This window comes from Molothrus aeneus, chromosome 28 (assembly GCF_037042795.1).
Source record: "Molothrus aeneus isolate 106 chromosome 28, BPBGC_Maene_1.0, whole genome shotgun sequence".
Lineage (NCBI taxonomy): Eukaryota > Metazoa > Chordata > Aves > Passeriformes > Icteridae > Molothrus > Molothrus aeneus.
The window spans coordinates 974,742-999,164 of record NC_089673.1 but is presented as its reverse complement, the minus strand read 5'-3'; the positions used below and the strand labels follow the sequence as shown (position 1 = coordinate 999,164).

General features: G+C 53.5%; 1 protein-coding gene across 1 annotated transcript in view; it reads right to left on the bottom strand.

Annotated features, from left to right (window-relative positions):
- The window catches only part of SCN4A (sodium voltage-gated channel alpha subunit 4), a 37,944-nt gene extending 13,521 nt beyond the window's left edge, over nucleotides 1–24,423 (bottom strand). Inside the window, exons 1-15 of the mRNA XM_066566696.1 lie at nucleotides 24,142–24,423; nucleotides 22,710–22,828; nucleotides 21,671–21,760; nucleotides 20,925–21,053; nucleotides 20,755–20,846; nucleotides 18,538–18,864; nucleotides 16,875–16,938; nucleotides 15,892–16,033; nucleotides 14,930–15,142; nucleotides 12,636–12,791; nucleotides 12,300–12,423; nucleotides 10,949–11,187; nucleotides 7,711–7,884; nucleotides 6,460–6,816; nucleotides 2,349–2,780 (exon numbers count right to left, since the gene is read on the bottom strand). Coding sequence (XP_066422793.1) covers nucleotides 2,349–2,780; nucleotides 6,460–6,816; nucleotides 7,711–7,884; nucleotides 10,949–11,187; nucleotides 12,300–12,423; nucleotides 12,636–12,791; nucleotides 14,930–15,142; nucleotides 15,892–16,033; nucleotides 16,875–16,938; nucleotides 18,538–18,864; nucleotides 20,755–20,846; nucleotides 20,925–21,053; nucleotides 21,671–21,760; nucleotides 22,710–22,828; nucleotides 24,142–24,408 — 2,925 coding nt within the window. The 5' untranslated portion in view covers nucleotides 24,409–24,423. The remainder of the gene's footprint in view (nucleotides 1–2,348; nucleotides 2,781–6,459; nucleotides 6,817–7,710; nucleotides 7,885–10,948; nucleotides 11,188–12,299; nucleotides 12,424–12,635; nucleotides 12,792–14,929; nucleotides 15,143–15,891; nucleotides 16,034–16,874; nucleotides 16,939–18,537; nucleotides 18,865–20,754; nucleotides 20,847–20,924; nucleotides 21,054–21,670; nucleotides 21,761–22,709; nucleotides 22,829–24,141) is intronic.

Here is a 24,423-nt window from a genome sequence, read left to right as displayed (position 1 = left end):
GCACAGGCTCGGAGAGCTGGGGGTGCTCACCTGGAGATGGGGAGGGTCTGGAACAGCTCAGAGCCCCTTCCAGGGCCCAAAGGGGCCCCAAGAGAGCTGGAGAGGGACTGAGGACAAGGGATGGAGGGACAGGACACAGGGAATGGCTCCCACTGCCGGGGTCAGGGCTGGATGGGATATTGGGAATTGGGAATTGTTCCCTGGCACAGGGTGCCCAGAGCAGCTGGGGCTGCCCCTGGATCCCTGGCAGTGCCCAAGGCCAGGTGGGACGGGGCTTGGAGCAGCCTGGGACAGGGGAAGGTGTGTGACAGACATGTTTTATGAAAAATCCTTTCCTTAGGATTTTTCCTCCTGAGAAGCTGAGAGGCCTCAGGAACAAAATGTAACCAATGGTTATCTGCTGCTGTGGAATGCAACAGGTGCATCTGGGATTGGGCTCATGTGGTTGTTTCTAATTAATGGCCAATCACAGTCAGCTGGCTCGGAATCTCTGTCTGAGACACAAGCCTTTGTTATCATTCTTTCTTTTTCTATTCTTATCTAGCCTTCTGATGAAATCCTTTCTTCTATTCTTTTAGTATAGTTTAATATAATATATATAATAAAAAAATAAATCAAGCCTTCAGATCCGCATCTCTTCCCTCATCCTCAGACCCCTGTGAACACGGTCACAAAGGTGTCCCTGCCACAGCAGGGGATTGCAATTACATGGTCTTTGAGACTCTCACCAACCCAAATAATTTGTGATTTCATGATAAATTGCAGCCCATCATTCCCCCTGCCTGGGCAGGGCCCCTGTTTTTAATGCACCCCCTTGGCTCCCACCTGAGTCAGCTTTGACTGAATTTAGGCACCAAATCCAGCTGCCCCAATGGGCTGAACTGGTATTTACTGGTTGATATTTACTGGTTACCTTTTGCCTTTGCTGAGCTCAGATTTTTCCCATGCAGTGTTTGGGGTGGGTGCTCTCTGCTGAACACACCCCAAAGCCCAGAGCTGTGCCAGGACAGGTCCTGTGGCTGCACCCCAAGGTTTTCCCACCTGCTGGGAAGCACTTTGGGGTGACAGGGAGCTGAGGTCCATGGGGACCCCCTGTGTCCCCTCTCATTCTGGCCAGGCTGGCACTGGCCTCACCTCTGCAGAGCGCCCAGTGTGCTGGGCACTGCTGCTGTGGGACTGGGGTTGGGTAGGAAAAATTTGTGGGGGAATGCCAACTCTCAGCCCTCCTGGTGGCAGCCCTGAGGGAACTGAGAGCAGAAACCCCCCTGGCCCATTCCCTTGACCCAGGTGCTCCATGGAATTTTGTCCCCTCTGTAGGCCTTGGCAGTGATAGGGGCCGCCTCCACCTTTCCTCCTCTCCCCCTCTGCACCCCAAATGCTGAAATCTCCCTGTTGCCCCAGATAATACTGAATAATCATGATTGTCCCCTCTCCTTGCCCCATGTTGTGCCAAGCTGGGTCCCTGTCACCATGCTGAGCTGTGAGGAGCCTGCAGAGGGGAGGGAGGTGAGAGGCTCTGCAGTTTTGGGAGCCCTGCTTCATTCTCCAGCCTTTCCTGGGCTCCCTGCTCACTCCCACCCAGGTGCCTCCTGGGCCTGGCAGGGCTGGTTGGGATGGAGCTTTCCAGAGTTCCCTCAGCTCCTGGAACACGTTTGCCATCCGGTCATGACAAATCCCTGCTCAGAGCTGTCCTATTGTCCAAACAAAGCCCCTTCCCAGGCTGATGCACCTGCTCCTGTCCCCCTCAGCACCTCCAGCTGCCCCTGTGTCCCCAGGACCTTGGGGTGAGCAGTAATTTCCCACCACACCACCACCCTTTTGTGTCCACTTGGGTCTTCCCAAGTTTCTTGTCCCCCAGTGGACCCCAGCAGTCCCCTGGAGACCAGGCTCAGCTGTCTCAGCTTTGGATCCCCCACCCCTCGCTTCATGTTCACCCCTGCTAAGCTCCTCCATCTGGTCTGGGCCCCCCCAGGATGATGCTTCTCGAGGCATTAGCAGTGGATCCAATGATAGTGCCATCAGCAGATTTCCTGGCATCGGGTTCCTCCGGGACATCTTTAACCCCAAACGGGTGCTCTGACCCTTGCACTGCCCCTGTGGGGCCCTCTGGCATCAGCAATGACCCCACAGCCTGACCCAAACCAGCCAAAACCCTGCTTGGACCCTCTCCTCCCACACCAGCTTACACTGGGAAATGCCAGCTTGGAAAATGCCAAGTTTGGCCCGTGCCATGCCCGGTGGGAAAGCTGAAAGTGACCCAAACCAACATCACTCTTTGGGCAGCACAGCAAGAATGGGCCAGCCCCAGTTTTGGGGTGAAACCTTTCCCTTCCACCTGCCTTGCTGACCTTGCTGGTGTCCTCGGTGTCAGACTGGGTGCTGGTCTCCTCATAGAGGTCGGACTCCTCGGAGGCGATGGGGACCTGCACCGTCAGGCTGGGGTTGTTGATGAAGTTCATGTGCTCCAGCTCATCCATGAAGATGTGCTCCTTGCCCGTGATGCCGTCCAGGTACCCAGACTTGGGCTCCAGGGCCGTGTCCACGTGGTTGAGCGCAGGGTTGTCCCTCTTGCTGGGCTCCTGCTCTTCCTCAGGTGCCACCTTCTTGCCCTTGCAGAGGCGGCGCAGCAGCGCCAGCAGCGCGGCCTTGCCCAGGGCGATGCCGCGCGTGATGCGGCCGATGGCGATCTGCAGGTTGTTCAGCTCCCCATCATCGTCTGAAGCTGCCAGGCTGTCGGCACTGAAGGAGCTCAGCAGCAGAGCCAGGAACAGGTTTAGCACCTGGGGGGACAAAGCAAATGCCAGCCCTGAGCTCCAGTGGGTCCTGAGCCTCAGGATTTCCCTCTGCAGCTGCAGGGATCTGTGGCATTCACGTTTCTAGAAAAATCCCTTTGACCAGGATTTTTCTCCTGGGAAGCTGAGAGACCTTAGAGAAAAAGGAAAACAATTCTTCTCTTATTTGCTTCTCCTGTGTTGTGCTCATGTGGAATGTGTTTGGAGATTGTTTACCCACAGGTGATTGTTTCATTGGATTCTGCTGGGAGTTGTTTTAACTCAATGGCCAATCAGGGCCAAACTGTGTCAGGACTCTTTCCAGAGTCACGAGTTTTCATTATTATCTTTTTAGCATTCAGTAAGAATTCTTTCTGTATAGTATAGTATAGTATAGCATTCTTTAATACAATATAGTATCTTAAAATAATAAATTAGCCTTCTGAGAACATGGAGTCAGATTCATCATTCCTTCTTTCCTTTGTCTGGGGGTGACCCAAATACAATAGGGATCACTGGTGGCTGTGGAGAAACCCCTTCACTGAGTACCTCATGGGCTCTGCCCTGCCCTCACCAGCTCTGGGATGCCAGTCCCAGTTCCTGGAGGGCATGGACATGCTCCTCCTCAACCCCCCTGGGCTGTGATGCCTTCCACCTCACCCTGGGCTCCCACGGTCCTGCAGATCCCTCTGCAAGTGATGCCAGCCATGGTTTCAGCTCCTCTCAAGCTCTGCTGTGGATCTGTGAGTGTGTTCCTTCCTTTGGTCTCTCAGAGCTCCAGGAATCCCGTGGGGGACTCCCCAAGCCTCTGTTGCTTCTCCCCATCACCCCCAGGGATGCAACTCAGCTCTTGTGGCTGCCCCTGGATCCCTGGAAGGGTCCAAAGCCAGGCTGGATGGGGCTTGGAGCAGCCTGGGATGGTGGAAGGTGTCACTGGCCATGTCACAGGGTGGGGCTGAGTGCTCTTCAATGTCCCTTCCAACGCAAACTAGTCTGGGATTACCCGGTTCTGTGATTATGTCCCTTCTCTCCCCAGAATGAAACCTCCTGCTTGTCCTCTCAGCTGCAGTTCTTCCTCTCCTCCTCCCTGGCTTTGGTAGCCCAGATTCCCAGCAAGCCCCAGCAATTCCCAGCAAGGATGGATGATGGACTCTCCTGAGGGTCTCCCACACCCTGGGGCCATGGAGGAGCCTGGATTGGCTGTGACCCCATCCCTGTGATCCCATCCCTGCTCTGCTCCATCAAAGCCATGTTTCACCCCAGCACGAGCCAGGAAATGCTCGGTGTAGCTCCAGGCATGGGCTCGTGTGCTTCCCCTTCTACTTCACCGTCCCAAAACGTGCCTGGAGCCCACCACAGCCTCTCCTGGCACAGCTGGGGCTGCTGCCTGCCAGGAGCAGGAGCAGAGGGGTGGGATGGGCACCCCGAGGGGCAGAGCAGGGACGGAGCCAGCCCACAGCTGTTGGTGTTTGTGCCGCGGTGCCAGCAGCGCATCTGAGACGGGAATTAGCTGCTATCCAAGGACACTGCTGCTTTCACATGGCTCATGCCATGTGCCTTAAAGCACGTCTTTAAATAAATCCCCGCGGGCCCAGCAGGCGAATGCCCCCGTTAAGCACCAGTTACAGTTAATGGGCGCCGCTGGCTTTGTAGGACAGGACTCTGTTACCTTGTCACCCGACTGACTTCCTCCCTTTTCCCTGAATAACCCCAAAGGAAATGCTCAAAGTGTCATTAAGACCTTTGCTCTTAATGACAGGTCACCTTCTTCCTGCGTGAGAAACACACACCTCCCTGCACGGGGAGCCTTGGGAGCCTCTGGGATGGGCTCCAGGACTCGGAAATACCTGAGGCACGGCCAGGAGAGCCTGGCAGAGAGGAGGAGGAGGGCACAGAGGGTGCTGGCCGTGTTTGTGCTCCGTGTTTCTCTGCTGAGCTGTAAATGGAGCCCGTGCAGGAGCTGCAGAGCTGCCCCGAGGGTTGGGGTGCACCTTTGGGAGGCAACAGTGGCACCTCTGGGATGGGGGCAATGGCACCTCTGGGATGGGGACAATGGCACCTTGAGGAAGGGACAATGACAGCTCTGGGAGTGGGACAGTGGCACCTCTGGGATAGGACAATGGCACCTCTGGGATGGGGACACTGGCACGTCTGGGATGGGGACAATGGCACCTCTGGGATGGGGACACCTGCACCTCTGGGAGGCGACAGTGGCACTTTGGGGAGGGCTGTCACTGACCCCACCAGCTGAAATTGTGCTGCCCCTGTTTCTTCCCCAGAGCAGTCCCCTGGAGAGGTGGGTGGACTGTGCTGCTCCAAAAATGAGCTCCAGAAGAGGGAAACCTCCCAGAGCCCCTTTTGGGAGGACTCTGCAGGGAGGCCCAGCTGAGATTCCCAGTCCAAACTCCTGCACTCCCTGCAGATGGCTCTGGACAGGCTCCTGCTCCTTATGGGGGCCCCTGTGGGTGATTTTCAGCCTCACCATCCCCTGGGCAGGTGGCATCACCAGCCTCTGCTGGCTGGTGGGAGGTGGGCACGGGGCTGACCCCTCTCTGCCCAGCACTGCCCTGGGCAGGGGCTGCAGCCAGGGGCTCTCCCTTCAAAGCCCCAAATCCCAGGAAAACCAAGGGGCACCCAGATCCCAACTTTCTGCCCTCAAATTGGGACACTCCAAGCTGACCTGAGCCGGGGGCTGCTCTGGGCTTCTCCCCGGGCTCCTTTCAGAGCCTCCCTGGGGACAGGGGTCAGCGGCTCCCGGGGGCAGATAGTTTTTCAAAGCAAATTCCAAAGGGATTACACAACCCCGGCAAGTAATAGGAGCGAGTCGGCACTTCCCTCCCCTGCCCTGCTCCTCAAGAAGGGAGTGCAGGGCCCACGCAGGCTGCAAAACAAGCTCCAGAGCTGCCAGCGACGGGGTTACCAAGTTTAGAAAGGATTTCACGCTCGCCTGGAACTCGCAAACCTGCGGCTCAGGCAGCACAGGCAGCTGGGGGGAGTGGGGGGGGGGTAGGGTGGGGGTGAGGGGAGCAGGGGGTCCCACAGACTCAGGGAAGGAGGTTGGCCATCCCATGGAGCATGGTGAGGGGTGGGGAGGTTGGGGATCTGCAGGAGCCTTGTGGGGGGGCCTGCTCACAAAAGCACCTGGAGCAAAGGGTGGATGGATGGATGGATGGATGGATGGATGGATGGATGGATGGATGGATGGATGGATGGATGGATGATGGATGGATGGATGATGGATGGATGGATGGATGGAAGGATGGATGGATGATGAATGGATGGATGGATGGATGGATGGATGGATGGATGATGGATGGATGGAGCTCTGCTTCCATCCCTCATCTGGAGAGTGGGAAATGGGGCAGGAAAGCTGGAAAAGCCAAGTGGAGGACATGGGACAGCTTGAAGCTGAGCTCTGTTTCATCCCAGAGTTGCCCCTGCTCTGCCTAAGCCCATTTGTATTTTCTGTGCCTCAGTTTCCCCCCAGTTCCCAGTCTGGTTTCAGCTGGGGGTCCCTCAGGAACCATTCCTCCCTCTGTTTCACACAGAGCTGACACAGCCCACCTGAAGGGCCTGGAGAAGGAGGAGAATCCCTGTGCTCCAACCAGACCCTGCCATGGGCACAGCCCTGAGCTGGACAGAGGCGTCCCCAGCCCAGCACCCCCCATGTCCCCAGCCCCAGGCTCACCACGAGGTTGCCGATGACCATGACCATCATGAAGACGATGAGGCACATGGTCTGGCCGGCCACCTCCATGCAGTCCCACATGGTCTCGATCCACTCCCCGCAGAGGATGCGGAAGACGATGAGGAAGGAGTGGAAGAAGTCGTGCATGTGCCAGCGGGGCAGGGTGCAGTCCACAGAGATCTTGCACACGCACTCCATGTAGCTCTTGCCAAAGAGCTGCATCCCCACCACTGCGAAGATGAAGACGATGATGGCCAGAACCAGTGTGAGGTTGCCCAGGGCGCCCACGGAGTTGCCGATGATCTTGATGAGCATGTTGAGAGTGGGCCAGGACTTGGCCAGCTTGAAAACCCTCAGCTGTGGGGGGCAAGGAGAGAAGGGGAGTGGCTGGGGGTGTCATTGCCACAGCAAGGCTGTGCCACTGCCATTGCACCCTCCTGGGGCTGTTTGACCAAGACAGGAGGGGTTAAACCCACACTGTTGGAATTCAGGACATCCCTCTGGCTGTCCTGGATTGCCCAAACCCCTGCCAGGGGGCTCAGAGACCTTGACACAAAGCCCAAGACACCTGTGACTTTGATTATGACCCATGGAAAAAATTACCAACCTTATATGAGGATCTGCAGGCCACGAAAGTCTAAGTAGAATAATAATTAGTTTGTCATGGGGTGAAAAATAGATCTTTTGGGGTTTTTAGAATGGGGGCTCAGAGTCCCAAGATGGAGGAATTTGGGCGTGCCTTGTCATTTTTCCCTTTTCTTGGCCTCCATCTTCTGCTGTGATGGTGGCACTTTTGGATTGGTTTAAGGTAGAAGCTCACTGTCTAACATAGGTGATAGGTATTGGGAAGTTATGGTAAATATTGTACACATAGTTTTTAGTATAAAAAGATAACACCAGTGTGCCTCTGTCTGACCTGCTGAACGGACCTCGGCAGGCCAGAGAAAGAATTTTATAGATAAGAAACAATAAACAACCTTGAGAATGAGAACTGAAGAGTTCTGACTCCTTCTTTGACTGCCAGGCTGGGAAAAGAGACTTTCTAAGACATCTTGGGGTCACTGTGACCAGCAGAAGCCCCGAGACCACACCTGCTCTGACTCCCTGAATATTTAACTTCCCTGAATATTTAACTCAGTCTTGTCTTTAACAGGGGCCAAGTTGGGCCCCCCCAAGCTGAGCCCCCACCATGAAGGAGGCTGGACAAGCCATCCCTGTCCCTGTCACCGCCCAGGTGTCCCCAGCACGTACCAGGCGGAAGGAACGGAGCACGGAGAGCCCCTGCACATTGGCCAGGCCCAGCTCCACCAGGCTCAGGGTGACGATGAAGCTGTCAAAGATGTTCCAGCCCTGCTGGAAATACTCATAGGGATCCAGAGCAATGAGCTTTAGGACCATCTCTGCTGTGAAGATCCCTGTGAAGACCTGTGGAAAGCAGCACCCTTGACCACTTGTTCATACACCAGCGCTGAGCTGTGGGGTGGGGTGGGGCACCATCCCTCTTTTTTGGGGTATTCCCAAAGCATTTCACCCTGTTAGGGCCAGTCCCAGCTGGGAACAAGCTCCCCAGGTGCTGCCCAGTGGGGTGGGCAGACTGGGAATACTGGTGACTGATTCGTCTGGAGGGACACAAAGGTGAGTGCTGACAGCTGAAAATTAAAAATAAAATTTCCTTGGCAAGGAGACACCTTTGGAATGACTGGGTAATCACAGCTGCCCAGCACTGGGAACTGGGCTGCTGCTGGGAGGCCCCTGTCCCTCCCTGAGCCCTGGGAGAGCTGAGCTGGGTTTTACACATTGCCCCTTTCCTAGGACCACAGCAGCACCTGCAGCATTGTGTCACTGCAGACAGGGCTCAGCCAGGTGACAGTTGCCATCCCTGCTGCCATTCCATGGCACAGCACGTGCAGAGGGCCTGGTGACAGATGGTTTTGGGACACGTCTGTCCATCACAGAGCAGGGAGGAGCAGCAGGGAGGCTCCTGCATCCTGGGGGATGTCCCCATATATCGCTTGCATGGCCACAAACATCCCCTGTCCTGCTCCAGTGTCCCAGGGGATTGTCCCCACGTGTCCCCAGCATGGCCACAAACATCCCCTGTCCTGCTCCAGTGTCCCAGGGGATTGTCCCCACGTGTCCCCAGCATGGCCACAAACATCCCCCGTCCTGTTCCAGTATCCCCTGGGATTGTCCCCACGTGTCCTTTACATGGCCACAAACATCCCCCGTCCTGTTCCAGTATCCCCTGGGATTGTCCCCACGTGTCCCCAGCATGGCCACAAACATCCCCTGTCCTGCTCCAGTGTCCCAGGGGATTGTCCCCACGTGTCCCCAGCATGGCCACAAACATCCCCTGTCCTGCTCCAGTGTCCCAGGGGATTGTCCCCACATGTCCTTTACATGGCCACAAACATCCCCTGTCCTGCTCCAGTGTCTCAGGGGATTGTCCCCACGTGTCCTTTACATGGCCACAAACATCCCCCGTCCTGTTCCAGTATCCCCTGGGATTGTCCCCACGTGTCCTTTACATGGCCACAAACATCCCCTGTCCTGCTCCAGTGTCCCAGGGGATTGTCCCCACGTGTCCTTTACATGGCCACAAACATCCCCTGTCCTGCTCTAGTGTCTCAGGGGATTGTCCCCACGTGTCCCCAGCATGGCCACAAACATCCCCTGTCCTGCTCCAGTGTCCCAGGGGATTGTCCCCACGTGTCCCCAGCATGGCCACAAACATCCCCTGTCCTGCTCTAGTGTCTCAGGGGATTGTCCCCACGTGTCCTTAACATGGCCACAAACATCCCCCGTCCTGCCGGTCCCAGCTGGCCCTGCCCTGTCCTGCACACCCTGGGGTGGGACAGGCAGCTCCCCCCGGGCACGGGAGGGGATGTGGGGCAGCCCAGGGGGCACAGGGGGGTCTCCTCCCTCTGCTCCATCCCCACCTGGCCCTTCCCCGGCAGATCATCCCGGGGATCCGCTCCTGGCTCGCAGGAAGCCCTGGAGCCGCCCGAGCCCGGCCGTGCCTTGAGCCCCGGCCCATTAATCCCCTTGTATTTCCTGAATGAAACCAGAGCCGGTGCCGCCCGCCGGGACAGACAGCGGCGTCCATCATTCCGGGGCTGCGCTCCAGAGCCCCGCAGGTGCTGGGGCAGCCCAGGGGATGGGAGCGCTCCCATCCTCAGAGCATTTCCACTCCTGCCACGGGGCTCCGGGCTTGTCCCACCAGCAGATCCATCCAGCTCAGAGACATTTGTCATAGACATATTTTATGAAAAGTCCTTTTGCCACAGGATCTTTTCTCCTGAGAAGCTGGGAAGCTTCAGCTTCTCCATGTTTTACTACTTTAGGATGTGACTTAGAGAATTGTCTACCCAGCATGTGAAATTGCTTTTACTTGATGACCAATGACAACCAGCTGTGTCAAGGCTGTGACCAGTCACAAGATTTTATTATTCATTCCATTCTTTTCTTTGCTAACCTTCTGATAAAATTCTTTCTACTATTCTTTTAGTATAGTTTTAGTATATAATTTTCTTTTAATATAATATATATCAAAAAATAATAAATAAGCCTTCTAAAATATAAAGTCAAGATTCTCATCTCTTCCCTCATCCTGAGATGTGGTGGTGTTCACAGGGGTTCCAGGATGAGGGAAGAGACGAGAATGTTGACTCCATGTTTCAGAAGGCTTGATTTATTATTTTATGATATATATTATATTAAAGCTATACTAAAAGAATAGAAGAAAGGATTTCATCAGAAGGCTAGATAAGAATAGAAAAGGAATGATAACAAAGCCTTGTGACTGATCAAGACAGTCTGGACAGCTGGACTGTGATTGACCATTAATTAGAAACAACCACATGAGGCCAATCCCAGATGCACCTGTTGCATTCCACAGCAGCAGATAACCATTGGTTACATTTTGTTCCTGAGGCCTCTCAGCTTCTCAGGAGAAAACATCCTAAGGAAAGGATTTTCCATAAAACATGTCTGTGACACTGAGACACCTACAAACACAACCACCTTTAGCGACCCCAGTGAAGAACCAAGAACCACCACAGACATTTGCCACCAGCTCCAAGCAGGAGCAGCCACTAAATGCACCTATAAAATCAGGACAGCTGAGATTTGCAATGATTCCACTGGAAAAACCCCTGATTATTATAAATTTTAATGCTGCATTGCTGCTTCCTGCTCAACCTGTTTGTTCCCACAATCTGAACACCCTCTGCTCTGCCCTGTGGCCACCCAACATTTCTGTGGGGACACTGTGGTGTCACCCAGGGCTGTGGTGCAGAGGGTGGCTCAGGATGCAGCAGGAGGGGAGCAGGGGATGGTGGATCCCAACCCCATCAGTGCCCTTGGGCCATCCCAGAGCCCAGCCCTGCACTGGGATGCTGTGGGCAGAGCCCTGGGATGTGTCACACAGCAGCAGGGGGGGATCTGCCCTCTGGGGTGGGGGTTTGAAGGGGAGGATGGAGCTCCCTACCAGGTTCCCCACGGTCAGCACGTTCTCGAACTCCTCCGTCATGGGGTAGTGCTCCATGGCCATGAAGAGAGTGTTGAGCACGATGCAGATGGTGATGCCCAGGTCCACAAAGGGGTCCATCACCACCAGCTTGACAAACTCCTTCAGCTTCACCCAGGGACGGCAGCAATTCCAGACCAGGAATGTGTGGGCAAATTTGTACCACCAGGGTGGGCATTTCTGGTGAGCTTCTTCCAGCTCTGAGGGTGGGAAAGGAAAAGTATGGGATTATCGTGTCCTCACCTGGGTGGGCAAGTGCTGACCCTCAGGAGAACTTCTCCTGGGGCTCTGGACCAGCTCTGGATGAGCTATGATTTCAATATCATGGAACAGCCTGAGCTGGAAGACACACACAGGGATCATTGATCCAGCTCCAGAGCCCCCAACAATCCCACCCTGGGCATCCCTGGCAGCTCTGTCCAAACCCTCCTGGAGCTCTGGCAGCCTCAGGGCTGGGACCATTCCCTGGGGAGCCTGGGCAGTGCCAGCACCCTCCGGGGAAGAACCTTTCCCAGTATCCATCCCAAATCCCCCTGGCACGCTCGTTCCCTTGTCCTGTCCTTGGTCACAGGGAGCAGAGATCAGAGCTGCCCCTTGAGGTCTGACCTCAGGCTCCTCTTCTGCAGCTGAACAAACCAAGTGACCTCAGCCACTCCTCATGTGGCTCCTCCACATCCTTCATCATCTTCTTAGCCCTCCTCCGGACATTTTAAAAAGCTTTAGATCTTTTAGATCTTTTTTGTATTGTGGCACCCAAAAAATACAGGGGCTAAAAGGAGGATCCTTCCCATGCCCAGGCATGGAGATGATGCAGAGCTGGCCTTCAAACTGGAGAGGGATGGAAAGGCAAATCAGCCAGGGAACTGTGGATCCAATCCTGCTCCCAGCCCCTGGGCAGGATTTGAGGTGTCCCTGCCACCCTGAGATTGCCAGGACACCCAAGGGCACTGCTCTGGGCTGACCAGGGGGCTTCCTGCCTGTTCTTGGGGGGACAGGGGACATGGACTGCTGAGTTCATGGTGCTTTTTGCTGAAGCTGACACTGCAGCTCCTGGGAAGCTGCTCAGCAGTTCCCAGTTGGCTCTGGAAACTCCTCTGACCAGCTGCAATCCCATTGATTTGTGTGAGATATTGGATTATTGCCTCCAGGCATCATCCCAGTGAGCTGGGATGAAACATCTGGCTTGAGCATCACTGACCCCATATGGAGACCCCAGGGCTGGAGCCATCCCTTGTGTGGGGCTGGGAATTTGGGACAGCCACTCTCACCAACCCAGGCCCTCCAGCACTGACCCTCACCCAGTGGGACATACCTTCCACAGCATTGGAGATGACACTGATGGCACTTCCCACCCTCTTCTCCAGCCCAGGCCCATCCTGGTTGCCCACAGTGAGGTGGTTGAGGTCTGGCTTCTCCAGCTCATGCGTGGAGTTGAACTGGGAGGAGAGGAGGGAGGGATGAAGAGTTATTCCATGCTCTGAAAGGCAGAGCAGGCCGAAAACAGGGAATGGTCTGGAGAGACCTCTGAGTGCAAGGTGGGCACCCCAAAAAGGCTTGTAGGACCCAACCCACGGCGAGGTGGGCACAAGCCTGGCCCCTCAGTGGAGTGGGCACCCTCAGGGATGGCAGGGGCAGGGCTGGCACCTACATCAACCACGGTGTCAGATCTCTGCAGGGTGATCTTGGGCACCACCTGCCCGTTGCAGTCCTTGGCCTTGTCCTGGTCACTGTTGAGGTCGGAGTCGTGCCCCTTCCCGGCCACGCTGCTGGGCAGGGAATTGCTGCTGGATGAGCGCTCCTGCAACTGCACAACCCTGTCACCCCTGTGCCCACAGCCATGGGGACATCCCACCGTGGCTGGGGGCTCCAGGGGCTGGGAAAATTCCTTCCCTCCCTGGAAGTGGTGGATGGAGGAGGCTTGGAGGAACCTGGGGTAGTGGGAGGTGTCCCATGGCAGGAGGGACTGGATGAGCTTCCATGTCCATCCCAACCCAAGCCGTCCTGGATTTCCAAGCCTTTCCTTTTCCTTTTCCCTTTCCCCCCTCTTCTTCCTTCTCCTTTCTCCTCCTCCTCCTCCTTTCCTTTTTCCTTTTCCCTACAAAAAGTTACCATACAACAAAATAACAACCCTCAATACCAAACATACCCAATACAACAAACACCATTTTATAACCACCAAAACTACCGACCTACCACTACAACACCACCTCTATCCACTTCTATTACCACAAATAAAGAAGAATTGCAGTTTTACACAAAATTACACAAATTACAGTTTTCTCTTTCCCTTTCCCTTGCACCCTCTCCACTCAGCTCTCCACAGCTGAGTTAGGTCTGTTCATGTTTGGTCAGGGACAATAATTCCTAAGGATAAAACTGAGCAAACCTTGGTTCTTCAAGCAGGAAACTTGCCCTTTGCAATGAGCTGTCATCCAAAATGGCAAAGAAGCCAAAATCCTCAAGGCTCTTGCTGAAATGTGACCTCCAGGATTTTTGCACTTGCACTAAATGTTGCATTGTCACATTTCCATTGCATTAAAAAAAAAAGTCTTTTTTTGTCCTTTTTTTTTCCTTTTCAACAGTGCTATTAAAATTTGTAGTTTATTACACCCTCTCATAGCACTGAGGATGCCACAGTGGACTGGGAAATTCTCTGTTCTCAGAGCACGTTGCTGAAATCCAGGACATATTCCACCTTTAATCTCAGGATATGAAATAGATCCAAGCCCCCATTTCTTGTAGGTGCTTTGCCCTCACTCTCAGCTTAATTCCCTCTGTCTTTTTGCTTTTTCTGTGTGACTCTAAAGGAAGACATCCCTTAACAAAGCCTTTGGGCACGTCCCTGGTGGATGTGCTCAGGAAAGGGGCCTCAGCACCAGCCTGACTCTTGGGCAGGGCTGGCTCAGACCCTTCCTGCAAACAGCAGCAGCCAGAGGGGAGCAGACCACTTCCCAGGGGATGCTGTAGCTCTGGACAGATAAGAGAAGAGAGATAAGAGGCTTTGGAGAGAGTCAAACATTGGTTTGTGTCTCTCTACACATGAGGGAGGTGGTGACCTGCCCAAAGAGATTTTCAGGGATGTTTCCTGTGGATGATGCTAACACGGACCAAAAGGATGGTTAGAGCTGGAAAATGGCTGGGCTGCAGCCCCAGAGCTTTTGGCCATGTTTTTATAGGGATGTTGTACTGAAAACATTCCCAAGGATGGCAAAGGGGTGAAGGTAAAATCCTGGCACCACAACGGGACATCTCCTGTCCAGGTTGTGCTTTGGCCAAGCAGGGCTGGAACAGATGATCCTGGAGGTCCCCTCCCACCTGGTGTTCATTGGATCCCAGGGTGGTTTGGGTGGGAAAGGACCAGAAAGACCCTTAGTTTCCAACCCTCCTGCAATGAGCATGGACGCTTCCACCATTCCAGTTTCCTTGGCTCCCACAAGGACACCAGGAGCTCCCTGGTGAGGCTCAGGGTGTCTCGAGCCCTTGGTTGTGCCTCCAAAGCCCGGGGTTTGCTGATACACTAAGCTGAGCTGCCCCATCTTCCCTGAGTGCTCCTTTGTGCCCTGGTGACACCGAGCCGGGCTCCTGCCAGCCTTCCTGATGTGCTGCAGGAGATCCTCTGGAACTTCTGAGGCCTTTTATGTCCCTCACCTCCTCCTCCTCTCAAACATCCCTGTGCTGCTTCCCTCTGCTGCCTCCAGTACACCCTGGGCTGGGATTTGGATGTGGAAATTTGATCTTTTCAACCTTTTTTGTCCCCACCCATGATAGTATCTCAGTTTTCTGATTCAGATGTGATACCCGAAATAGTTGCTCCATTTTTTCTCTACTTCCTATGGACCAAATGCAGTTTTTATTTGGATTTTACACCATGCTTGTTGCTACCTCCATTTCCTCTCCCTATCCCCAAGACCCCTCATTTTGGCCTCCACTCTTCCAACTCACCAGCCTTTCCTGCTCCTCTTGCTGCTTCTTCAGCTGCTCCATGAGCTGCTGGAATTCCTCCTCCTTCTGCTGCTCCTCCAGCATGGTGGCATCGTTCTGCTCAGCATAAGCCATGGCCACCACGGCCAGGATGAGGTTGATGAGGTAGAAGGAGCCCAGGAAGATGACCACCACGAAGAAGATCATGTAGGTTTTCCCTGCTGCCCGCAGAGTCTGTGGGAAGAGGTGGCAGGGATGTCACCATGTTACTTTGGTGACACTCCCAAAAGAAGGTGCTGCCCTGGGACACCCTCCTGGTTGTGGTAGGAGGGAAATATTTTGCCCCTGTCTTCTCCAAGGGTTGGTCATTGCCCAATGGACCTTCCTCCAGGCCCTGGCACTGGGCTGGGACTGGTGGGAGGCAGAGAGAAGTCTTGGTTCCCAAGGTTCCTGAGGGCTGCGAGTGATGGAGGTGGGACCAATATTTCATTGACTCACTTTGCTCAGCCCCCACCTTCTCAGGGCTCACCTTCAGGACAGCAGGGTCCTTTTCTGACTCTGATCATCTGGGCAAACCTTCAGAGGACAGGGGGAGCCTCAGGTGTAGGATCCCTTTTACCTGGCCAGCCTCTGGAGCTGGGCTCAGCTGGGGTTTTGTGGTGTCTCTCTAGAGGACAACTCAAGGAGGGGACAAGTGACCTGGCTTCTCCTCCTTATCCTGTCCCTCAGCTCGAGCCAGAGGTGCTCTGGACAATCTCATAAATCCCTGATTTCCATGCTAGAGCTGGCAGCACCCTGGGAAATACACTGCACTGAAATACAGTGTCTTCCATGCTAGGGAAGCAGTAAATGGGACCATCCCCACCACTGCTGATCCTGGCTGGGTCCACAAACCACAGAAGGATCCAGTCAGTGACTTTTCACCTCAGGGGCAGCACAGAGACAGAGGAAGGCTGGCACAGGGGTGGAGGGGTGGTGCCTACCAGCTGGAAGAGGTTCTCCCAGAAGTCCTGGGTCATGAGGCGGAAGAGGGCCAGGAAGGCCCAGCTGAAGGTGTCGTAGCTGGTGTAGCCATAGTTGGGGTTCCTGCCGGCCTTCATGCACTCGTAGCCCTCGGGGCACTTCCTGCCAGGGGGGCAGCAGGGGTGAGAGCCTGGCACAGCCCCGCAGCCAAAATCATTCCTAAGGGAGGCGGTGCAGGGGGGGACCCTCCCCTCCAGCATGAGACAGGTGGGACACCTGGGCTGGCAGCCCCTGCCCCTGTGTGAGAGCTGATGCCCCCCAAAGCTGACACAGGCAGGAGGCTCACACTGAGACCCCTCAGGCTGTGAGTATACATATTTATTTAAAGTGGGAAAACACATTTTGCTTGGGATTGGGTTGTACACTGAGGTGTTAAGGGTTTGGGGATTTCTTTGGGAGAGGTGTTTTGTTGGGGATTTCTTTCTTTCTTTCTTTCTTTCTTTCTTTCTTTCTTTCTTTCTTTCTTTCTTTCTTTCTTTCTTTCTTTCTTTCGTTCTTTCTTTCTTTCTTTCTTTCTTTCTTTCTTTCTTTTCTTTCTCTCTTTCTTTCTTTAACTGATAATAAAATTAGTTTCCCTGTCACACACAAAAAAATCGATTACAGCGAATTAAGGCAAAAAATTAATGAAAATACCTTAATCTCATCCCATTACTACTAATAGATATGTACTATTTCATTTTAAATAATATAAATTTGGGGTGCCTGAACTGATTCCAGCTGAAGCTGACACAGCTGTGATGCCCACACTGGTACCCTCGAGCTGGTACCATTGGGATGATCCAGCTGATACCCTCAGGGTGCTCCCCAAGCTGATCCACTGGGATTCCTGGACTGTTCCCCTGCAGGGCCCCATTCCCAGCCCCATCCCAAGCACCAGGGGTCCCACGGGCTGTGCCAGCGTCCTGTGCCCTCCCAGGGGTGCAGGGGAGGGGGTCTCACCCACCCAGCGTCGCTGCTGTTCCCGCAGAGCAGGGCATCCAGGGCTCCCTCCAGGAAGTAGTAATTGGCTTTGCAGGTGGGGAAAGAGCAAGAAATAAAAATGAATGAATGAATAAATAAATAAATAAGCACAAACATTGGTTTTCAAACTCTTGGGTGCAACTTGCTGTCATGGAAATTCCTTGAATCCCAGTCAGGCACGTGATTATCTACTCTCTGTTGACTTTGTTGCTTGTCTTGGCTCTTTCTCAGGGAGCTCCTGGGATTGTGTCATCAATCCAACCAGGTCCTCCCAAGCCTGGAAATCCCTCTGGATCTGGCCAGGGCCTGGCCACCTGGAGAATGGGTTAACACGAGATCCAAGGATCAGTGCTGGGCTGTTTTCCTGGGAAATCAGGGCATTGGCAGGAAGCACCAAGCATGGGGCATGGCAGGAGTCCCAGGAAAACCCAGGGAAATGCTCCTTCTCCATGGCTGCAGCTTCTCCTGCTGCTCCCATGGCTGGTGGGGACCCCAAGGGTCCTTACAGCTCTTCCTGAGGGCTCCACAGGAGCTGCCAAGCAGGGACACCACAGGGACACAGGAGCACCTGCAGACACCCACACCTGGATGTGGCAGAGGGCAGCTGGATCCAGTCCTGGACATCACCCAGCACAGCCCCCCCCAGGATTCTGGGCCTTCCTGGGTCCTCCCTGGCCCTGCCTGCCTTCTTGCCATGGAGTTTCTCTTTATCCTGTGGGGGCTCAGGTGGAAATACCCTATCTGTGCAATTCCAGGGTTTGGGCTGGCCCCAGCAGCTGCTGTCGTGGCCTTGGGCAGCTGCTCTTTGCTTGGAGCTCATCAGATCCTATGGATGGAACTTGTTCCCTCCCAAAACCTGCCTGTAATGAATGCTGGAGCTGATTGTTGGGCCAAGCAGCTCAGCTGAGACCCAGCCCGACCTTCTGAGCTCTGCTGAGTGTCCTGAATGAGATGTGGGCCATCCATCTGGGGCACCCTGCTCTACCAGGCAGATTTGCTAGATTTTTATATTTTCATGGAGTTTAAAACCTCAAAACTGAAGAACAAACAAAAAACCCACCAAACTTTGGGCAAAATTTTCAAAGAAGGGGTAAGAAAGGAGAAAGGTAGACCTTCCTGAGGAGCTGTGCTGGTCCCACCTCTCCCTCCCTTTGTCTCTCCCTGCCCTCCTGTGGCTTTTGTGGTGTTGCATAAAGGGTTCATTGGGCACTATAGAAGGATCCAGATAGGGAAAAGTGGCTTCAAAGTGTCATTCCTGCATATTTTCCTCTGGTTTTCCAGAGTTTTTCCTCTGGTTTTCCAGAGGAGCAGGTGGAACCCAAAGGGCTTGGTCTCCCTACTGTAACCTCCCCAATGACACATTGGCCCTGACCAGCAAGTGAGAGAGGTGGAGACTCTGGTTCATCCCAACCTTCCTGTTGTGAAACCTTCCTGAAAGAGCTCAGCTTGCCCAAGTGGACCCCATTGTCCTGTCCAGGGGGATTTGGTCCCATCTGTCCCTTTGGTGAGGGTGCACAGCCTGTTTTCACCCACCAGCCTGGGCAGGAAGGTCCCTGTCAGCAAACCTTGGCATGGCCAGGAGGAGCAGGAAACTGAGGAGCAAACCAGGGTGGAGGTTAGAGGAGAGGGAGGTAGAGGAGCTTTACCTTCATCGCTGATGTAGGCCTCAAAGTCAAAGGTGCTCCCGGTGAAGTTCCCGGTGAAGTTGCCAGTGAAGTTGCCAGTGAAGTTCCCGGTGAAGTCATCCATGAAGTCGTAGAAGGTGGAGTTGGCCGAGGTGTCGTTGTCCAGCCCCAGATCCTGCAGGAAGGTGCTGTTGGGGGGAGGCCAGCGCACACACTTCTGCCGCAGGTTGCCCATGAAGAGCTGGAGGCCGATGAGGGCGAAGACGCTCAGGCAGAAAACCGTGAGGATCATCACGTCTGAGAGCTTCTTCACCGACTGGATCAGGGCCCCCACGATGGTCTTCAGCCCTGGGGGAGGCACCACCACTGAGCTGACTGCTCCTTGGTTAATTTGTGGGGTCCCCAGAAGGTGCTGGCTGTCATCCCTGAGTGAGCCCCCAGCTCTGTGCTCACATCACAGCCCAGCTCTGCCCCCACACACGGCTGTCACCCTGGGGTTGGTGCTGGTGACTTCCCCATCCCAGCCTTGGGATATCCAAACCAAAGCCCACCCCAGCCTGGCAGCCATCAATTCCTTAGCATTTTCTTTTTTTTACCCTAAATCTGGCATTTTTTGGTACCAAGCCAGTGGAGTGAAGCACTTCAGGGTGGGACATGGAGAAGCTCTTTGCTGGCCCAGCTGTTCGATGCTGTGCACCTCTCCCAGCTCCAGAAAAGCCTCCGTGGCCTAACTGCTGTCCTTGGGTGTCACAGACACGTTTTATGAAAAATCCTTTCCTTAGGATTTTTCCTCCTGAGAAGCTGAGAGGCCTCAGGAACAAAATGTAACCAATGGTTATCTGCTGCTGTGGAATGCAACAGGTGCATCTGGGATTGGGCTCATGTGGTTGTTTCTAATTAATGGCCAATCACAGTCAGCTGGCTCAGACTCTCTGTCTGAGACACAAGCCTTTGTTATCATTCCTTCTTTTGCTATTCTTATCTAGCCTTCTGATGAAATCCTTTCTTCAATTCTTTTAGTATAGTTTTAATATATCATAAAATAATAAATCAGCCTTCGGAAACATGGAGTCAGATCCTCGTCTCTTCCCTCATCCTTGGACTCCTGTGAACACGGTCACACCTGGGTGGTTGAGAGCCCTGCCAGACCCCTCATCCTGATCCCTTCAAGCTGGAAAATCCCTGGTGTGCCCCAGTGAAGGTGACAAAGTGACACCTGCACCTGGATTAACTCATCTCTCCCCACAACGTCACTGATCCCTCCCCAAGGAGGCTCATCCACAGATCCTCAGTGGGGTTTTTCTGTGGAGGATGGAGTTTCTGTCAGCCAAGGTCTACATGGATGATGGACAATGCTGGGACACCCCAATGTTCATCTTTAGAGCTTCTCTGAGCCCAGAGCTTTCTCACATGGAGAAATTCTCCAAGGAAATGATTTTTAGCCCTGCCCTCTTGTCAGGTCATCATTCCCCAAATTATTTAAGTAAAATCCTGTTCTCCAAGGGCCTGACCAAGGTCAGATGTTCCAAACCAGCTTATTTTTGCCATTGCTATTTCTGCAGAGCCCTTGGGGATGTCATTCCAGAAAGAAGCAGCAGTTTACATTTTTCTCAATGCAATTTTTAGCCTGTTTGATGAAGGAAAAAAACATTCAAATGTGAACCCTCATGTTCTGGAGCCTGCAGGGACACCACAAGGATTTATTCACCACAAGGAATTGTCATTTTCAGTTCAATCTCATGCTTCAGATTTCTGTGCTTGCACCAGGTGTTGAAATGGTATCAAATTTGGAAATCAGCAATCAGAGGGATTTGATAAGGTGCTCCTCACATGAATCTGGATGTTTTGGGTGATGTTAAACCTGTTAAATATCTCAGCTTCAGCGCCAGACAGCCAACAATTGGCACAAAGCTGAGTCCATAGCTTCAAACATGGAAAGATTTGGTTTATCAAACCCATAAATCCACTGGGAGCACAAATTCCCTTAATTCATCTCCAAGGAACATTAAAAACATCACATCTACCTCTTCAGGCCTGCCAGATGAGTGCAGCTGATCTCAAGATGTAAAATCAGCAGGACCTGGCCCAAAAGCTGAATTTACATGGAAAATTTATGGAATACCTCATTTTCTCTGTTTTCTCTTGGAGCTGCCCAAAGAACCAGGAATTGCTGGGAACGGTGGGAACACCTGAGCTCAGGGGAAGGCACGGAGGGCAGGCCCCTCCTCTAAGTCCCACCTGGTATCACCGTGATGGTTTTCAAGGCACGGAGGACACGGAAGGTCCTGAGAGCAGAGATGTTCCCCAGGTCCACGAACTCGGTGATGTAGCTGTGGGACAGGAGAGGGAGGAGCTGCAGGGGCTCTGCCCAGAGCACTCCTCGTTCCTCCCCATCCCACAGGACTCACGCCATGGAGATGACCATGAAGTCCAGCCAGTTCCACGGGTCACGCAGGAATGTGAAGTCGTCGATGCAGAAGCCTCTGGACAGGATCTTGATGAGAGACTCGAAGGTGTAGATCCCAGTGAAGGCGTATCTGAAACGGGACTGGTCACCTGGGACACACTTGCCCAGGTTCAAGGTTTGCCCAGCCCTCCCAGGGGGAATGTCCTGAGGAGCTGACTCTGGGGGCTGATGGGTTTTTGGGGTGCTTCAGCACTTGGAGAGGTTTTCACCTCACCTTGTAAGGTGGGCTGGGACATCTCGAGGTACCAACCCCTCTGGTGACCATTCTGCAACACCTCTGTCCCTGCTGATGTCCCACCACCCCCATGTTCCCTGCTGAGGCCTGACTGTGCAGAATCACAGCAGAAAATGCTGGATTTCCCCCCTCCCCTGGGTTGTCCACAGTCCCTGGACAGGTGGATCAGCTCAGCCTCTCCAGACTGACAGTGCTGACCCAGCCCAGCCCAACCTGCTCTTCAGGGCTCTCCAGTCATGGGGACCCTGCCAGAATTTGGGCAGCTCTGAAACATTTTCACTCTTCAATGCCCTATGGAGAGTGTGGACATCCCTTCTGAGGGCCACCAGCACCTCCCCTGTGCTGAAGGGTGCCTGGATCCCCACCGCCCCCCTCAGCCTTGGTCTTGTCCCTCCTGAGGGACATTGCCAGGCTGGGCTGTCCCCATGGTCAGGGGAGGTCTCAGGACTCACTCCACGTTCTTGGACCACGCCGGAGGGTTGCTCATCGTCATAAACACGCAGTTGGTTAAAATGGTGATCATGATGAACATGCTGAATAATTTAAAACCTGGTCAAGGGCAAATGCTCTGATGGTGCCTGGATCCCCCCTTCTCACAGTCAGGAAGACAAGTGTCCCTGTTCCTCTTGTCCTGGCTGCCACCTTGGTCCCTCACCCTGCCCTGCTTCTCCTGATGCTCTACTGCCTCAGTCCTGTGCTCATACTTCCCTCTTTTCCTCTTTGCTTCCGTATATGGTCCCAGCCCCTTTCCTTTCTTTTTGCTCTTTTCCTTCCTTCCTTCCCAGCTCTGTGGTGCTGGCCCTTCCTCCCTTTCTGTCCCCTGTGCTCCTTCCTCTTCATCACCTTTGGATACAGCTTTCCCTTCCCTTCATAGTCTCTTCAGTCCTCAAAAACCTTAATCTCTTTCTAGAAAGCCCTAACTCTTAGGCTTAGCCCGTCTTCTGCAAAACCTCCCTCTTTTCTTCCTCCCTCATGGCCATGATCCCCACTTCCACCAGAGCTCTGCTGTGATCACTTCCACCCACCCTGCAATGCCCCTCGTGCTCTTGGGCTCCTTTCCTGCCTTTCCCTCTCTGTCCTGATTCCTCTGCTTCCCTCTCCCAAAGCCTCCTTGGAGCTCCCCTGCTCACCCCCTTCCCAGTGGGACCAGATCTGACCCATGAACATTTCCCTTCCTTTCCAAATCTCCCCAGACCTCAAAGCCCTTCATCGTCTCCCTAGGAAGCTTCACCCCTTGGGCTTTTTCCTTTCTCCATCCAAACTGATACCTTCCAACCAGAACAAGGTTTTGGTGCCTTCAAGGTGCCCATCAAGGACCTGTTCCTTGGGGTAAAGCTCTGGGCAGCAGGTCCTGCTTGTGCTGGGGACCCAGGAGCTTTCCACACCACCCCATCATAAACCCCTTCACTTGCCCGTCTCCTGGGGCTGTTTGGACTCTGAGCACTGGGGTTTGAGCTGGCCATGGAGCAGCATCCCAGAGACCAAGGATATGAATGGATGAGGACTTTGATGGCTCCTCTGCGGATGGGGTTGAAGGGCCCCAGCATGTAGAGGGCAGGGGTGGCCGAGAAGCGGAAGATGGACTTGCCCTTGTTGAGGACTATGAATGTCTGTGGAGAAAAGAGGGGAGGGGGGTTAGTCCTTCTACACCCCCCAAACACCACGGACCAAGGGCTGCCCTTGGAGGGGAGATCCCTCTGCACGTTTGGAGCTCCAAAGGCTTGGAGATGCTCTATGCTTTGGAAGAGAGGCAACCACAGCAGTCTGGGGTGGTGGATTGTGGAAACCCAGGGCACTGGGAATATTTCTCTGTCTGCTCTGGGGTGCCCTGACCCCCAGGGGAGCACTGACTTTGACCCTCATTCATGGAGAAAGTTTCCCAGACTTCAAGATAGACTGGAATTCACAAAAGTGTAAAATGGATTTTAGAGAGTAGTGTAGGTGCATCACTTGGTGAGAAATTGAGGTTTTGGGGTTTTTAGTGTGTAGTGGATGGAAGCAAGATGGAGGGCACAGGGTGTTGTCCTGGGTTTCTTCTTCATGCTTCTTCTTCCTTCTTCTTCATGGGTTTGGGTGGCATTTTGTAATTGGGCAGAAAAGTCCACATTGGGATCAGTTATTGGGTTAAAAAGGAAAATAATCTAGGTGTCAGCTCTTAATTGGATAGTTTAGCCTTAAAAGACCTTGTAACGAGAGACTGTTGGCCATTTTGTACCTTCTAATGAAAAGCTGCCCAACTCACAGTAGTGAGACTGTTTTACTGATAAATAATAAACACCTGAGTCTGGACATGAACTACCATCTCAAATGCCTTCAATCCAGACCCAGAGAAACCAACAGTGGATCACCAGAGTGGGCTCAGGTAAGCACATGAGGTCCCTGCTTGGGTCTTTTGCTCGGGACTTACCCCTAAGGCCAAGCCTATGAGACAGAGTAGAAATTCTCCAGAGTAGAAATCCATTTTGATTTAGGTGAAATGTACATCTTTGAGTCTGTGGTTAGAAAACATAGCTATGTAGCCTGACTGCAAAGCCTAAGCTCAAAGAAACTAATTCAGTGAAAGAGAGAGATAAAGGAGGAGAGACAAAGAGTGATAAAAAGAGACAAAGAGACTGCTGTGAGAGCAGGTCAACCTGACCTAAGAATTCTTTCTGATAAAGAAGAACAAGCAGCAAATGTCATGCAAAATTCATAAAAATTAATCTATATGAACCTATTGTGAAATTGTATGCATATGGATTTGAGAAGAAGATAAAAAGGGACCTGAAGTTCCCAGAAGTACACATGCCTTTTAAAGAGAGTAATCTCCACGTGTGTCCAGCACTGTAATAATAAATATACTGCCTTTACAACTTTCACAAAGTTGTGGAGTTTTTAGCTCTCTCCGCAAAACACCCACCACGGGCAAAGCTCCGTCCCTCACCTTCTTGTCCTTGTAGAAAGGGTCGAGGTCCTCCAGCGGGGTCCCAATGAGCTCCAGGGGTGGGTCACCATAGATGAGGGGCAAGTTCTTGCCGGCTTCCAGGTCACTGCTGGGCTTGAGCTCCTCCTCCTCCTCGGGCATCTCCACCTGCTGCCTCTTTATGCGGAGCGCCTCGGCCTCGGCCATGCGCTGCTCGATGGCGGCCAGCGAGGCGGGCGTGAAGGGGCGCAGGTTCTCGGGGCCCGGGATGTGCGGCAGGCCGGCCATGCTCGCATTCTGCTC